This window comes from Parasteatoda tepidariorum, chromosome 6, assembly GCF_043381705.1.
Source record: "Parasteatoda tepidariorum isolate YZ-2023 chromosome 6, CAS_Ptep_4.0, whole genome shotgun sequence".
Taxonomy (NCBI): domain Eukaryota; kingdom Metazoa; phylum Arthropoda; class Arachnida; order Araneae; family Theridiidae; genus Parasteatoda; species Parasteatoda tepidariorum.
In genome coordinates, this window is record NC_092209.1 from 56,753,917 (window position 1) to 56,771,668 (window position 17,752).

Here is a 17,752-nt window from a genome sequence, read left to right on the forward strand (position 1 = left end):
GAATGCTGCTTCCGGCTCGCAACAAATACAGTTTCGACGTAAAATATGGTCAATAGTAGACTGGCAGTTGGACTAACGGTGAGAGATTTTTGAGGTTTTCCTACCTCTCCCATCTACACGGGTTAATTCTATCAAAAATTCTTCCACGAAGGCTAGTTCGCTTTAATGCTTAATCCATTGTCTTCTAGGTTGGGTTCAAAATTAGAAGGCTAATAAGGATTTGAACATTGATAGTCGTAAATCCGAAAATGGGGCAGAATGTTCAATGCAAGTTATAAAATAAACTAAGCTTTGGGAACAAAATTCGATTATTTTCAAAATTTATATGAATGCAGAAAATTTCTGTGAAATATTCATACTGTAGATATCTAGTACAGTAACTGAGACTAATATGCTCCGATTAATAAGTCACTTTAAATAAAGTTCTTGGGATTAAATGAATGATTCTTCAGAAAAAATGCCTTGATAATCATAAAGCATACTTTGAACACACAATGCATGCATTTGAAAAAACATTTAATTTTTATTGCAATTAATGCAAAAAAAAATTTTTTTTAAGAGGACAGGTAGTGACATGGACTGACAAAATCTTAAAAAATAGTGTTTTATCTAACATGGGGGATATATCCATGATTCTCATTGTATTTATATCCATATATAACTATATCTGTATTCCATCTATATATATGATTTCGCTTAAACTGAATTATATTTTTTTATTTACTTAAAATTAATTAGGGGAATGATTAATGATTGGATTTACGCAAGCTAGGTTGCTTTCATTACAATTACAGAAACCCCACCTTATTCTAAATTATTATTTCTGACTATTAATTAAGTTGGTAAATTATACACAAAAATGTACTTTCTCTGAACTTTTGACAGATTCTGATTTAGCATTTCTGAAAAATGATAAAGGGTTTGATGAATTTAAAATTAAGCAAAAGTTGGGAAATTGATCACATGCACGATTCCCCCCAATGCTATTTTTACTTTTAATCGGATATGAGTTTGGCACACATCTATAAAGCCCGTTTATACAAAGCAAAAATATAATTTTGCTTTGAACAAACTTATAAACTTATTAAATATTAAAGATTATTAAATTTAGTGACATATTGTTATTATAAAATATACAATTCTTCCATCTCCTTACAAACTCTTTTTTGACTAAAACCCAATATTAACAGATGCTCAGTCTATCAAAAAGAAAAAATTTGCTTTTAAAGAAGGCGTGTACCTGATTTTATAACTTTTAGTCAATTCTAGTTAATTAATGTATTTAAAACTGTTTCATTAAACCCTTAAATGTGAAAACTCATTGGTATTCATGAATCAGGTCGCTACATTCGAATTGTTTCCGTGTTTTTCTTCTTCTTTTTTTAAGATCAATATTTCTTTTATTTATGTAGTAATTGAATTCAACGAACTAATATTTTTAAGTCCTTCATTCTTTAACATTTAAATTGCATAAAAATGCTTTAAAACGAAGGAAATTTTTTTTAACTAAGAAATGCTTAAGTTGTCCAATTACAATTATGTCAAAAAAATTCCTCTAAAATGATGTCAAATGATATCTTTTTTTAAAAATATAGTTCAACTTAAATAATTTTTTAAATGAATTTATTGAGAGAGCCTGTGTAAAAGTAACAAATTTTTAACATGCATAAAAATTTTGAGCATGACCTTAAGCTAACCACGACTTTTATTACGAAAATTAGCATAAGATACAGAAGAGTTTCAAGATGAACATCTAAACTGAGACATGAATACGAACTAATTCTTTGCGAGCTGGATCAAAGAGCAAAATGTCAAAGATGAATAGGAAAAGCAAAAAAAATCGTCCATTTGTCCGCCTACTTCACATCAGAGCTTGCAGAAGAAGGGGTAATATTAGGTCAAAGTTGCTACAGCAAAAATGGCATCACGGATGTTCAACGATGCGATATGTAGTACTTAAACAAAATCGTCTGCCAAATAACCAGTAGAAGATAATAAGAAAAAGAAAGAAAAAAAAAAAAACTAAGGAAAAAAATAGCGTTTAGAACTTTTTTCCACTTTTTTTTCTTTTTATTGTTATGCTTTTTTCTATTTTTGTAATGTTCTGTTCGCTTCATAGATCAGGGGCAGAAGATCATTAGTGCCGAAATACACTCGGTTCCTTTACTGCAATAACGTGAAGGATTTCTTGGCATTCTATTTTGGAGGCTTTTCCATGAAGTTCTTTTCGTAAAGTTGGGGCCTATTTATTTCTCAAGGCGATCACTTTCTCAAGAAGGGAGATGAGTAAGACCTGAACTTGTCTAGGTGTCAAAAGTGCTCGTCAAGTTGCACGTGAAAATAAAGTGACCTTGATCTCTCCCGAGTAAAAATTTCAAATGCGGAAGACTTGAGAGTTTCTAATCAAATAAACATTACCATTAATGTGGCTACTTGAATGTATAGTCTCTCTATTTCGATGAACATTTCCACGATTAAACAGTTATTCAAATTGATATTATAAAAACAATTGTAATCACTAAAATGAATTCCTTATAAATAAGAAGTATCTATTGGTATCGTGTATAGACGATAATGGACGGCGAATTTAACTACTACTTAGAACGTCCTAACATGTAAACTATTTCAACATTTTAAATATTACTTGCAAAGATTAGTAGAGGGATAGAACGATCACCTCCCAATGAGGTGACAAGAGTTCGAATTTCGCACCTGTCTCGCACCCCCCACAATGCTGACGTTAATATATCCTCCATAGTAGACAGGTTATGAGTTAGAAACCCCTTGCCGTCAGTTTAGACAAAGGTTTTCGTGGTTTTACCCACCATGTAACTCAAATGTCAAAAATCCTGCACGAAAGCAAAATTTATCCCTATTACCTTGTCTTCTGGATTGGGTTCAAAATTACAAAGCTACGGAGTTCAACATTGGTAGTCGTAAACTCAAAATTGGGTCAGCTGTTAAACGACAACGATATAAAAAAAAATGTAGTACTAGATGATTACCATAAGTTTGTTTAAGATGGCGGTTTAAAACTATTTTATAAGTGAAAAGATGTTTAACAAAAGTTATTTGGTAATTGCATGAGTTTGTTTTTACGGGGCGTGTTTAAACTGTTTTCTAATGTTAACCAATATTGAAAATAATAATTATAAAAACACTGTGCTCTATTTGTGTGTTGACTAAAAAAACACACTAATGTATTTTTACTGCACTATAAGTACCACAGCTATAAAGTTAAGTTTACAAATCAATTACACGAAATTAACTTTTGATGATAACCAACACAAACCCTTCGATACAAAATCTTTATACATATTTTTCATACTTTGATTATTTTGTATTAATTTATATCCAAATACGTGAAAAATGTTATATTTAGCATTTTAATAATTTATGATTAGGAAATACAGCATGAAACACCGAAAGGAATTTTTCTGCGTTAAAGATAATATCTTCCAAACCCGGCTCAATTCCAAACGATGATTTTTTTAAAATTTGGAGTTACTAGATCTAATAAAGACAGTTGTTCATCAATACAATTTCTTTAATCTATAAAATCAATTGTCCATAAATTTTTGAATACGAATGGGAAAAAAAATCCCAAACTACATTTTTTGAATTTTATATTTTAGTACAAATACTATTCAGATAATCAAACAAACTTTTTTCCCAGTAACTATTAAACTGTTTTTTTTTTAAATAAAAAATGACATAATACACATGTAATTAGAACGTTCGAAAAAAAATATATGTAAAATAGACACATGTGATCTATCTGCCTCAAAATATTACCTTTACTAAACAATTACAAGAATTTCCACTATTTTCTTAAAAAATTATCAAAAGGAAGTTAGTGAGTTAACTAAAACCATGTAAATGTGTTTTTACTGCGCTATAAGTATTACCGGTGTATAGCTACTTTTACAGATCAACTACTTAATGCTAAGCTTTGACAATAAATCACTTTGTGATTCTTGGGATTAACCCTACTAAATGATTAATTCCATCAAATTTCAAAGCTTGCTTAGAAACGAAACAAAAAGAAATAAGCGGTTTACAAAGAGCTCTATATTAATTTAAAATTAATTTACGTGATTTTCAATTATCCTATGATAATTAAAAATCACGTCAATTAATTTTTATTACATAGAGTATCACCGCTATAAATTTACATTTACTGATCCTCACAGGTGAAGTTTATTTTCTTTAGACTTAAGTTGTTTAGTTACATATCAACAAATGTCAAAAGAAAAAAAAAGTGTGTCTATACTTTCCTTTTAAATGGGAAGATTGCCAGACAACTAAAATAGCAGTGCGTAGTCAGACATAACAATTATGCCATACAGCCCACGAAAAAGAAAAATGAACAGAAAAAAAATGTAAATAATGAAAAAGAATGTAGGTCTCATGATAATAGAGTCCCGCATGTAATTAAGAACGTGTTCCCGCGTTCATTTTGTTAATAAATGAATGGCTTCCATTATTTTAATATGTCAACACAGTTGCCGCAATAAAAAGAAGTTGTACAAGCATTAATTAAACATTTACGAGTCTGCAGTTAGTTAGTTTTTTTTTTCCTGAGAAGAACTAGAAAGGTGATATAAATTAAATTATAAATAATAAAGAAATTTTAAATTTTTGGTTGCGTTATCAAGTTTCTATAAATTAAGAGTAAATTAAAACTTTTATGAACTCAAAAATAGCTTAACTTTTAAACCTGTTTCTACATTTTTAATATGGAAAAAAACTCGTTTAAATATTGCAAAAAATCCAGTAACAAGATACACTTTTTCAAAATGTGACATTTTGACATCTAACTGCTCTCATGCTTTCCCCCCCCCCCTTTTTTTCATATATATATATANTTTTTTCCAGCCTGTTGCAACTTCTTTGCTGCCTGGTCCTAGTGGTTCAATTTCCCTCACACCCAGTGGTGCAGGGAGTGGCTTATTTCCAAATACTCCTGGTGGTCCTATGACACCCATGACCCCGATAACACCCTCTTCAGCTGATCCCGGTATTGTGCCTCAACTTCAGTGAGTAGTTTTTTCTCAAAAACATTTATAAAATTTTATCTTTCAAGCATTTTATTTATTTTGATGATTGAGTTATTAAAAGGTATCCTGACAATATCAACTAATTTAAAAATAAAATATTTCGATGTTACGATAATTGCGAAGTTTTAGTTTGTTAAAATTGTCTCAGTGAAGACTAGTTTATATACTAGTTTTTGCTGAACATAACTAGATAATATATATATTCATATATATATAAAATTAACAGTATATATATGTATGTATGTATGTATGTATGTATGTATGGATGGATGCATGCATGCATGTATGTATGTACATACAGCAAAATAAATAAATACAAGAAAACACAAAGAAAGTTAAGAAAAACAATAAGTTTCATTTACTGCGCATAAGCTGCAAGTAAACAGAACTCATTAGATAAGTTCAAAATGAAGATAAAACAAAGGAAAATTATAGACATATAAGAAAAGGGGGGAATATAATGAAAAAAAAAAATATATATATAATAAAAAATATTTACATATATATAACACCTTCATGAAAATGATCGCCATTTCTCCCAAAATCGCAATTCGAAATGACAAATTTTAAAATTTGGCTCTTTTTTATATCACCCTAAATAAAAACTTGATGAATAAATCTGAATAAATAAAACTTAAAAAACGTTAAAATAAATATGAACTCAAAAAAGTTTAAGTAAGACACTCCGATCAAAATTTTAATTCACGGTGTGTTTTACATCATAACTTAACACAACAAGAACTCAAATAATAATAATTTGTTTAAAAAAATTCAATATGTATATCTATTCAAAACTAGTAGTTTCAAGAACAAATTTCCTTATATTGAAAAAATTCATGTTATATGGAGAGGCGTTTTTGACATTTGAAAATCCTCTTAAAAAATAACCTTCTATACACCAAAGGGAAAGAGATAAAGAGGAAGATCTAGAACAAGATGGTTAGATAGAGTAGAGTAGTAGTTAAGACTTGGAGACTTGGAGGTTAACAGATGGAGAAATATAGCATCGAAGAGATCTAGATGGGTAAATTGACTGAGACGGCCTTGGTCAGTAACGGGCTGTAGTGCCTAAGAAGTTTTCGACGTTTGACATTTTTCATCCAAAAATAAAATACAAATTTTTTTATTTTATTTAGGAAAAAACCACAAAAATAATTTGGGTTACAAAAGCCCATTCACTCACACTGTTGTTCCAATAAACCTGAATTTAAGTAAGAGCATTCCTTATATTAAGATTAATTTTATAAAAAAGTTTACATATTTACTTTTAAAAAAATATAACAGTATAATTGTAACGCTTTTTAATGGTTTTTCAGTAATCCTAGCACCATTTACCAAACAAGTATTTCTTTTAAAAAACTTTTAATAAAATTTTTTAAAAAAGACTTCTGAAATTAGAAAAAAGTCTATGCTTACTAATAGGAAGAAAAAAAATTCAAGGTTCATTGTTTATTGACAATGTTTAAAAAATATGCCTTAAAAGTGATACTTTATCATTACGAGTATAAGAATATTTCTGCATGAAGTTCAACAAAAAATTACATATCATATTAACATTAAACAAATCACATTAATTAACGTTCAAAGTTATGATAAACATTGTAAATTTAATTTTATTTTTAATTTGTGTAATTTTCAGCTCGTTATTTCTATAAAAGCTATAAATAACTTATTCTTAAACCAAATAACTATACATCAGTAAGTAAAGAAATATTCTATATATTTTCCGGCAAATATGTAAATAGAATATTTCTTAAAATAGAGAAGAGTATTCCAATCATTATTTAGTACATAACGAAGCATTTCATTTGCGCATTTGATCGTTTGCAATGTAGTTTATCTACTTATTTATTTTTAATTCTAGGTCAAGAAAAAACATGCTCCATATAATGACTATCTAAATTCCTGGGGGGGGGGGAAATCTACAATTTAAATTATATTTTAATTTAAAGAATTTAATTATAGAATTTAAATTATATTATTTATTATGTATTATTTTTTAAAGCATTATTTTTAAAAATTATTATTAATGGCTGAATAATTTAAAACTAGAATGCAGTAGAAAAATTTATAATTATATTTCATTAAAATATATCAGAAAATTAAGTTACGTTATTTTTCATGAATTAATTTTAAAAGATTATTTTTAACAATTATTATAAATGGCTGAATAAATTAAAACCAGCATGCAGTAGAAAAATTTATAATTATATTTCCTTAAAATATATCAGAAAATTAAGTTATTTTTTATGTACTATTAGTTTTTAAAGTATTATTTTTAACAATTATTATTAATGGCTGAATAAATTAAAACTAGAACGCAGTAGAAAAATTCATAATTATATTTCATTAAAATATATCAAGAAATTAAGTTATTTTGTATGTATTAATTTTTAAGGTATTATTTTTCACAATTATTATTAATGGCTGAATAAATTAAAACTAGAACGCAGTAGAAAAATTAATAATTATATTTCATTAAAATATATCAGAAAATTAAGTTAAGTTATTTTTTATGTATTCATTTTTAAAGTATTATTTTTAACAATTATTATTAATGGCTGAATAAATTAAAACTAGAACGCAGTAGAAAAATTTATAATTATATTTCATTAAAATATATCAGAAAATTAAGTTAACTTATTAAAAAGTAAGGGGTCAATGCAATTGTTTAGAATGTGAATTGCTTTAGATTAAATTCGTAAAAGATTACGATAAGTTGTAAATTTACATCTTAATTCGAATCATTCTAAAAAGGATTTTTTTTAAAGTAAATAACTATGCACTAGTCAATAAATTAACATTCTATTTTCATTTTGGCACATAAATGTTTTCATAATAGCTATTTTTATAATTAATTAAGTCAATCCCCTCCTTTTTTTTTATATATTTTTTTTTTAAACTTTCTGAAATGACGCACACACATTATTTCTGTGAAAAATAAGAAATTTATAACTGTCAATATAGGAATGGTGTTGAGTTCTCTAGCAAAGATATTTTTATTCATTCCCAAGTTATTAAAATTTGAAGAATTTATTGATTTTAAACAGAAAATTTCAAATTATACTGCAGTGAAAAATAACACAGAACAAAATAAACTTACCCAAAAAACAAAGTTAATAATTAAAACCATATATTTGATACACGCTAAACATCCTTTGACAGCCATCTCAACAAAAACACGCTACACAGAAATCTTCAAAATAAAAAACTAGTGTTATCAAAACAATGGCACGTGTGTTACCAGAATTCCCAAGCTTCTCTCTCGAAGAGCACAAGAGTCAATGAAGACTAAATGTGCATCGAATCCGGATAACGATGATTGGATGCGAAATGAAGAAAATGCATCCCATCCTCCCACGTAAATTGTGGTGCTGCCATCTATCGCACACTGTAGGTTACTGCACCATCAACAAAACATTGATTTAAAAAAAAAAAAAAAATATTGAATGGTTTCACCAAATCATTTTTTTTATTTTTTATTATCTAGAACAGATCTGATTTACTACTTAACACTGAAAAGAAAAAATACAAATTGAATTGGCCTATTTTTATGTTTTGCCTGGGTGAAAATAATAATAATAATAATAATAGTTAAATAACAATCACAAAAGTGTGTTTGTTATTCAACTATTATAATTATTATTTTTGCGTTTGTTAATAAAATCTTTAAAAAAAAGTGCGTTTTTAATTTAATTAATTAAAAAAAATTGCAGGTAACATCAATATGCATTAAAGAAATATAATAAATAAATTGTCAGTTTTCAGCAGAACTAAGCACAATATTTCATTATATTTGGGAAAAAATGTATTGGCGATCGAAATGGGCTACAGGTGTCGTAGAGCATAACTCTCTACCTATGGCAACACTTCGAATGCTTTTACCATTAGCTTGTGAAGAGTCATTAGAGCAGGGGTGGCCAAGCTCCTTGATAGTCGATCATTTTTCAAATTTTGAAATTTATCGCGAGTCGCAATTAAATACGTATTTAAAAGGTATGCAAAAAAGGTATTAAATTTTTTTTTACCGAAATTATATTTAGTGAAAACATATAAATAAAAGTACAAAATATGTGTATTGCATTTAAATATTAAAGATTCAACACATTTATTTTACTTCTCTTGATAATTATTTGAAATTTGGTGAATAATTGGTGATAGCACTTCTCAGTAATTCTTTGAGATGCTGGTTAGTTTAATACTGATCGGTGTTTGGATTTCACGAATTTTAAAGTGGTATAAAATGATTCAACTAAGTACGTTGTTCCGAATATTGAAATGATTCGACAAGCAGCCTTTTTTAATTCAGGATACGTCGATTCTGGTACCAAGGGCGCCGGCAGAATAATATAAAGGGGGGTGCAACCATCTAACAAACTAACGCCCCCCCCCCAAAAAAAAAGAAAAATTAAAAATATTCTGTTATTACAATTTGTTTTGTTATTACATATACTTTCATCTGATAATTTTTTTTCAAGATACATTTCTTCATTCTTAACAAGATATTTTTTTTTTAAAAAAGTGCGAATTTACGTGTTACGAAATGTGGAGGAATAGAGAACATTCTTATGAATCCCTCGAATACATCGATTTAGTTATTGAGGCCACACCGTTTTATCCAGCTGTAGCGGAGGCAGTCAAAATTGGCCTAACTCTTCCAGCTACTATGTGCACTATTGAACGCACTTTTAGTACAATGCGACTCATCAAAACATGGAATCGGTCTACAATGTCTCACGAGAGGTTAAGTAGTTTGTGCATGCATAAGAAAAGAATCAAAGATGACTCAGAATTCATTGAAAAAGTTATAAACAGATTTGGACAGCTAACAAGACGATTACAATTCTTGTTTGATTAAACAATTTTTTAATTGTTATGTATCAATAATTACTTAATTATTTGTTTTTGAATAAAAATATTTTTAATAAAAAATTTATACTCTTTAATTGTTTGAAAAAAAGGCAGGGGGTGCAAGTGCACCCCCTTGTACTCCGCTGCCGGAGCCCTTGTCTGGTACAAATTTCCAAAATTCAGTAATCGACGTCGACATAAATTTAATTGTAGAGTTTGATCTTCCTGCATCTCTATTAATTCTAATTCTCTAGATGCTTTTTGTGTCATAATTATATTGGAAATGGAAAACCTCACCTTGAATTAGGTTAATTTCAAATGGATTCAGAAAAAAAAAATCAAGAAACGATTTAAAGTATTTCAAGTCTTGAAATATATTTTGAAATTGCGTCAATATTCCTTCTAGCTTTTTTATATACTCGTTGAGTTTTTCTTGTTTAATATTGGAACAATTTTTTTTTAATTCGATGAAAATGACATAATGTTTCATTTTTAATGTCCTTTTTAAAACGTCAACACGAAGGGTTGACTCTTGAAGTGCCGTCAACTGTCTCGAACGTCAACTGCCCGTTACAATGAAAGTTTACAAATTCAAAATCGGTCTGTAGTTGGTCGATTACGCCACTGTTTATGTTCGTTCGCGCAGTTTTCGATGAGTCATATCATTCTTAACATTCTTAACAACGTTGCACTTAGTCTTTCATACTTGTTCTCAGTAATTTAAAAGACATTTTGAAACACATGCGGAATGGTAGTAATTTTTTAAAATATAATAGCACAAAAATGAAAAGGGAATTCGAGTACATTTATCGAGAGCCACAAATAATCCTTTAAAGAGCCGCATGTGGCTCGCAAGCCGCAGGTTGCCTTGTCTTAGAGCAGTGTTTCTTAACCTTTTTGATATAATGGACCCCTTTTAAAATTTTTTTAAGAAGTCACGGACCACCCCCCTGTGAAAAAAAATAATTGCAAAAAACATCAATTATTAGAAAACATTTAATTTTATTATTTTAGTAGTATACAAAATTTTTAAAATTAAAATTTTTAATATGAAGGTTGCTGCTGCTTTTCCTTAATTAATAAATTTAATTGAGGGATGGTTTTCGACAAAGCAACGTGTATATCATGTTCAACATTCAATCGATTTCGATGTTATATTTTTATTGTCACAAGTGTGAAAAATTCCGCTTCGCAAAGATACACTGTAGCAAACGGAATTATAGCTGCCATAGTTCGATTTACAAGCAATGGGTAGGCTTCCAAACGTTTTAAAAATTAGGAGTAGTCAGCGGACTCCCAAAATATAACTCATGGACCCCTTAGGGGTTCATGAACCACAGGTTAAGAAACCCTGTCTTAGAGGAAGGAAGTTCGTTAGTTTCTATTGTGATTTTTATATAGATTAAAATCTTTTAAGTTGGGAAACTAATTGGAACTGAAAACTACATAAAGCATAGTTCTAAAAGAAAGCATCATGGAAATTTTGAAAAATATTTTTATTAATGAAAAATATTAAGAAAAGGAAAAAATATCGGAGTTCATTCCTATACAACTGATGAGAGGTTAGGGAAAGGAGAAGGGCCAAAAGTATGGAACCGGTCAATTTTTCAATTTTAAAACCGGTCAATCTACAATTTCAAAAAATAAAATAATTTAAAACTTTCGAACAAAAACAACTGTTTTATGGGTCCACATAATAAAGTAATAAATAAAATATTGTACGAAACTTGTGAAAATCGAGTTCATATATTTTTGGCTAATTTTCCAATTATTCTTTGAAAATTTCTATAATTTTTTTTTTAAGGAAAGCAACATTGTTTATTTGATATTGTTGTTATTCGAAAACCATGCACACTTTTGCGTCGCACATTCTGCCTTCTTAAGTTTAATTTTTTAAAATTTATTTACATATCTATTATTATTATTTTTCTTTGCAAATGCTAGTTGATTACTTTAGAAATCAGTGTAATAATTCATTTTGTAAAAATTAACAAGTTAACATAATGTTCTTACATAAAATTACAATAACTTTATACTTTGTAAACAAAATAATTTTTATTATTTTTTTAAATAATTTTTTTTTTTTACTGATCTTCGAAAAAAAATGATAAAGGAAATGAAACCAAAGTCTGCGGTGCAGATTACTTCTACAAAAATAGCTAAAATATGTTTAAATTTAAAAAAAAGAAAACTTTATGCTATGACTAATAATACCGAATTTAACTGAAGACGCTTTGTCTAAATAGCTGAAGAAGTATTAAAAAAAATCATCAGTAAAGTTAGCTACTCAAAGGATATAATTCTTTTTAAATTTAAAATTCTAATTCATAAAAATCAACTTGACATTATACATGATTTAAAGTAAAATGGTTGCAGGATCTGGCAACGTCATTTATTCAGTATTTTATTTTATAACCGTCACTGAAAAGCCGACCCAATTCTGAACGATTTTCAATGTTCAACTCCGTATCCATGTAACCTTGAACTCAACCCAGAGTACAAGGGAACTCCTAGATCAAGTATTGGGACAAACTAGCTTTCAAGAACTGTTTGATGAAACTAACCCACATTTACGTTACATGGAGAGGAAAACGACGAAAATCTCCTACGGTTAGCCCGGTGGCAGGGGGATTCTAACTCATGATCCGTCTACCACTGAGGATATTTTGCTGAAGATTCAGCACGGAGATGAGTGCGAGCCATGAACAGAATTCATATCGAAGCTGGGTCACCTCATTATCAGGCGAACGCTCTATTTCCTGATCCCCCACTGCACATATAGTATTTTAGTAAAATATATTTAGTATAGATAATAAAACTACTATTCTATGTTTTATAAATAAACAACAATGCAGAAAATTAAGTAAAATTATATCACCGCATTGTTCTACTACAATACAAATCTTCCTCTCATTTATTCCACAAAAAAAGCGATTTCTAATAATAAAAAAAAGCAAGATAATAACTGAAAATATTGAGTCTAATACATGATACCTAGCACTTGAACCGGTACAAAATAATATTATGGCGACCGCAAGATAATGCAAGAAAACAAGATACAAGAAAAAACAACTACCTTTCATATGTTTTTGATAAAAATTCGAAATACACGTTTTCTACTACAATTTCTATCCAAAAGTTATACAAAAAAAAAAAAAAAAAAAAAAAAAAAAAAAAAAAAAAAAAATTAAGATTTTCTGAGATTTTGATGTCATTTAATGTTACTTGGGTAATGTTGGTAAATTAAAGTTACGCAAATACTTTGGTCAATTTTTATATACCATACAAAATTTGATAGATGCCATTGATTACTATGTACATGAAGGTAGAACTAAGTTCTAGTGAGAAAACATTAATTATATTGCTATAATTGATTGGGCTTTGCACAGTTGAAATTAAGTGTTTTGAGTAACAACTTTAAGACAAGCAATCAACTAATATTGGCAATATTAGAGCCCCTGAATGAGAGTATAGGAGCCTTAGGGCAGCGTTCCCCAACCTTTTTATCAACGCGGACCTGTCAACGTTTGATAATTTTATTCACGGACCGCCGGGGGGGGGGCGTTGATTGTTTATATTTTAGGTTATTTTAATTTATTAATTTAAATTTAAGTGTATTTAAACATGTCTTCAAAATAAAATACAGTTACACCAAAAAATAAATATAAAGTGATTTAACATTTTAACTTACTAGAACGCTAAAACTATGAGAACCCTGAGCATGCTTCTTTGCAATGAGACGGTTCCATCTGGGGGTAATCGGAGACAATGTTACATTACAAACATTAAAAAATTTATGTCACTACCTTCGGGGGACCATTTCTTTTAAATAAATAAAATTTTAATGGAACACAGATATTTTTAATTAGGGGTATAAACCTAGGAATTTAAATTCAGTTTCAATGAAATGGACGGCCTGATATCATTTGATCCACGGACCAGTACCGGTCCGCGGGTTGAGGAACACTGCCTTAGGGAATATGGTCCATTTCATCACGTGTTCAAAATAAAAATAAAAAATTTAAAATTTCGGTGTATTGTTCCGTGTTCAAACTACAGATTTAATAATTGTGAGCGATATAAATGTTTCAAAATTTCATTATAATTAAGCGTAGACTCAAATGTTAAAATGCGAACTATTTTAAACAATTATGGATAAAAATTAAATAAATTTGTCCGAATTTTATTTTGACGTATCCTACAAAGTTTGCTCGGAAAATTAAACTGCCCTTGCCCCCTAAATTTTCAAAAAAAAAAAAAAAAAAAAAAATTCTTTTGTTTAAAAAAATTTCCTTTAACTTAAAAAACTAGGGTCTTAAAAATATTGAGTAAAATATATACATTTTCTATCTTCTAATTTTTTTTCAAATTCTGTCAACAACTAATTTTTGGGGAAATTGTTATGATTGCATTTTTTAATTTTATCAATTTAGCATCTTTATCCAGCATTGTTTATGTAAAAGAGGAATATTCTTAAAAGGAATCATTTGCAAAGATATCATGATTTTAAAAAAAAAATTGAAACTTTATGATTTACTCTAGGTATATCTCTTTTTTTTTTCCTTTTCTTTTTCTATCGTTAAATTTTAAACTAATAACAGGGTGACCAGAAAAAAGCTCCCTAAAAATAAAAGTAAGCGTCCTCAATGTAAAAAAAGTGCCATAAAAATAAATATTTTTGTTTATTTCGATTTGAGAAAAGAAACATAGATTCTAAATTTATGAAATCACAACTTTAATATGATCGCCACAGTGACGTGACACGTGTGTAGAACAAAATGATGTCGCATTACAGGCTCTAGTGTTGACCCCGATTTATCTAGAATAGCTTCAGCAGCTCAGAAACCATTTTGGTATTCTTAAAATATACTTTCTCTTAAGATTTCCCTTAAGAAATCAGTCACACGGACTAAAGTCAGGAGTCAATACGAATTCTGCATCCGGCATTCACCGACCTTAGTGCTGACATAAGATATTTTCAATGGTAAATATCTGTAATAAGATCGTGGCTTAGAGTCCCCTTGTTGTCAGGCTAACCGTGAAAGGTTTTCGTGGTTTTCCACTCCATGTAATGCAAATGAGGGTTAATTCCATCCCAAAGTTCTCCACGAAGGCAAAATTTCTCCCAGTACTTCATCCTGGAGTTTTGTCTTCTGTATTAGGTTCGAAATTACAAGGTTACGGCGTTGAACATTGATAGCCATAAACTCATAAATAGGTCTGCTTAACTTCGGTTATAAAATAAATTCCGATTATTAAATCAAAAGTTAACCATGTGCTCCAGTATTTTTTAAAAAATGTTTGTGTGTGCATTGTTATAACATCCTTCCCAAAAATTATTCAAGAGACAAAGAAAACTAGAAAAGAAAAATATATGCAGTCTCAGGTAAGGTCAGCACAAAGATAGAAGGTTAATTCATAGAATTCTGCGAATTAATTATATGCATTTGAGTTTCTTCAAATATAATCCCCATTGATTCATTGCTTGTGTGATACATAGTACAGTGTAATTACACTCAATGAAAACGAGTATAAAGAACAAATTCCAAATTCAATTTATTTCACTACATACCACATATACAGTACGATTTTTAAGACAATATTATCACATATAAAATAATATTTCAAACTCAAATATAAAAATTTTCCCTTTCAATTTGTGACTAAATTTTAATTAATAAATGGTAAAGAGAAATGCATATAATGTTTAAAAACCATTTAAACATATGGCAAGTACATCAAACATAAAAGTTTGTGATTTTGTTATTATTTGTATGCAGTTTACTTTTTAAAATACAAGGAGAAATAAAATGCCGGGAATATGAAACTAAAGACTAGAATGCGTACAATTATAAATAAACTGAGATTTAAGAGAACTGAATTAAGTTAAAAATTAAAAAACAATCATAATTTCAAAGATAAATTTTTTGAACAAACTAATACATATGTAATTTTTTTTCTTCAAACTAAATTTAAAGATAAATAATAAATCCATTTCAATGTCTCAAAAATCACCAGATTAAAAAAAAAAAATTAAAAAAAAATTAGATTTATTTTACACACATCAAAATAATATTTTACAATCAACTCTTTTTTCAACAAAATTTTTTATAAAAAGAACAAAAAATTTTTACTAACAATTTTAAATATAAATTTAACAATAAATAAATATCTTCTGAATAATTTATTATAATTTTTTAAAGCTATATGAACTAAATATATATACACAGACTTATTCTCAATCCAAACATATATAATAAAAGTTATTTTGAATTAAATTCTCAGGAGAAGTAAAATGAATGTCAATACATAAAATATTTGCCCCTATTAGCTAAAAGATCAAAAATAGTTAGCAAATATAACATTAATTCCAAAACTTAAAATTATAAAATAGATAATTGAGCTACATATAATAATTAAGTTAAAAGAATAACAACTTATGTTTTAATTTTTATTTCATTTCAGTAAAGCTTAATTTTAAAAAAAAAAATTTGAAATTTTGTAATAATCTCTTAATTTATTTTAAAATAAATTTATCAAAACCATGAATTAATTTTTAATGATTCTTTAAACAACTTCGAAGTTTCTTTTCAAAGTTAATATTCAATTCTAGTAATACATTGATGAAAACAATTGAAGGGAGGGTTTTTTTTTTTTTCGAAAAGAAAATAAAATTTAAAAAAAATATATATATATATATAGCATAAGGTCCTTTTAAAACCCAATACTTTTTTTTTTTTTAAATTTCTTCGTTTACCCATCGTTAGTATGACCAGTCCTCATTGTCTAGACAATATCACAAGATGACAGACAGTTGAAGACTAGAGGCAGGCCAATCACGGCCAGCTATTGAAGGGACTTTCAGGTTTTGAGAATTGTGGTGCCCATTCTGTGGAAACAGTTCACAGAAGCAGGAACAGTGGTCCATAAGCTGGCTCAATTATGTAATTTCAGACACTTCTAACCAAAAAAGAATAGGTCCATAACCGTGACACAACTGTTCCGCAACCTGTATAATGCAACAGGAACATCTATATCCCAGATAACAGTCGCCCAGAGACTTATTATATGTTGCCTATGTGACAAGCGCTCTGTAGCATCGCTTTATTTGTGAACTGCTAAAAGAGAGTCTAGCAGGGTGCCTGTCTTGGACAGAGGATGATTGCGATTCAATGTGGACAGTGGCTCAAGATGTGTTCCTTATCTGGAGAGTAACCGAGGATCGATATTAACTCTATAAAATAATCAAAAAGGACCATTATGGTCGAAGGGGTCTATTCAGGTATCAAGTATAACGACCTTCACGGGCTCGACAGAGGTACTCTATCAGATCAATGTTACATCAACCCTTGCATCCTAGATGAGACTTTACCACAAAGCATATGAACTAAACTTTTCCTTTATGGGTGATCCACACAGAGCTCAGTTGGTAGACGAATACCTTCAATCGGAGGATATTCAACAATCGGTATAACCTTCTACTTGCTTTGACATTAATAACATCGAACACGTATGGGACGCACTTATATGCTCAATTGCAACTCAAAGACTAACTCCAATGACCAACGATGAACTCAAGGGTGCCTCCTCTGTGCAAAAGTGAGTGTGGTTGACACAGGTATTGATAAGGACCCTGATAAACAATATGAAACGATGAGTTGAGAGTTATTAGAGGTGATCATTAACATTATTGTATGTAAAATGACCGATTTCTTTATTTAGGGTACAAGTTGTGCCCATTTTTGTTTTCCCATATATTAGTCTTATATTGGATAATTTATTGGCCAGGTTTGGTTTTAATTGCTATATTTCTTTTCATAAAAAAAAAACATTTGTCCCTA

At 28.8% G+C, this 17,752-nt stretch overlaps 1 protein-coding gene across 1 annotated transcript in view; it reads right to left on the reverse strand.

Annotated features, from left to right (window-relative positions):
- Positions 1-8,360, reverse strand: part of LOC107456921 (CD9 antigen) — a 72,493-nt gene extending 64,133 nt beyond the window's left edge. Inside the window, exon 1 of the mRNA XM_016074901.4 lies at positions 8,164-8,360. Coding sequence (XP_015930387.1) covers positions 8,164-8,229 — 66 coding nt within the window. The 5' untranslated portion in view covers positions 8,230-8,360. The remainder of the gene's footprint in view (positions 1-8,163) is intronic.
- Positions 8,361-17,752: the final 9,392 nt, after the last annotated feature.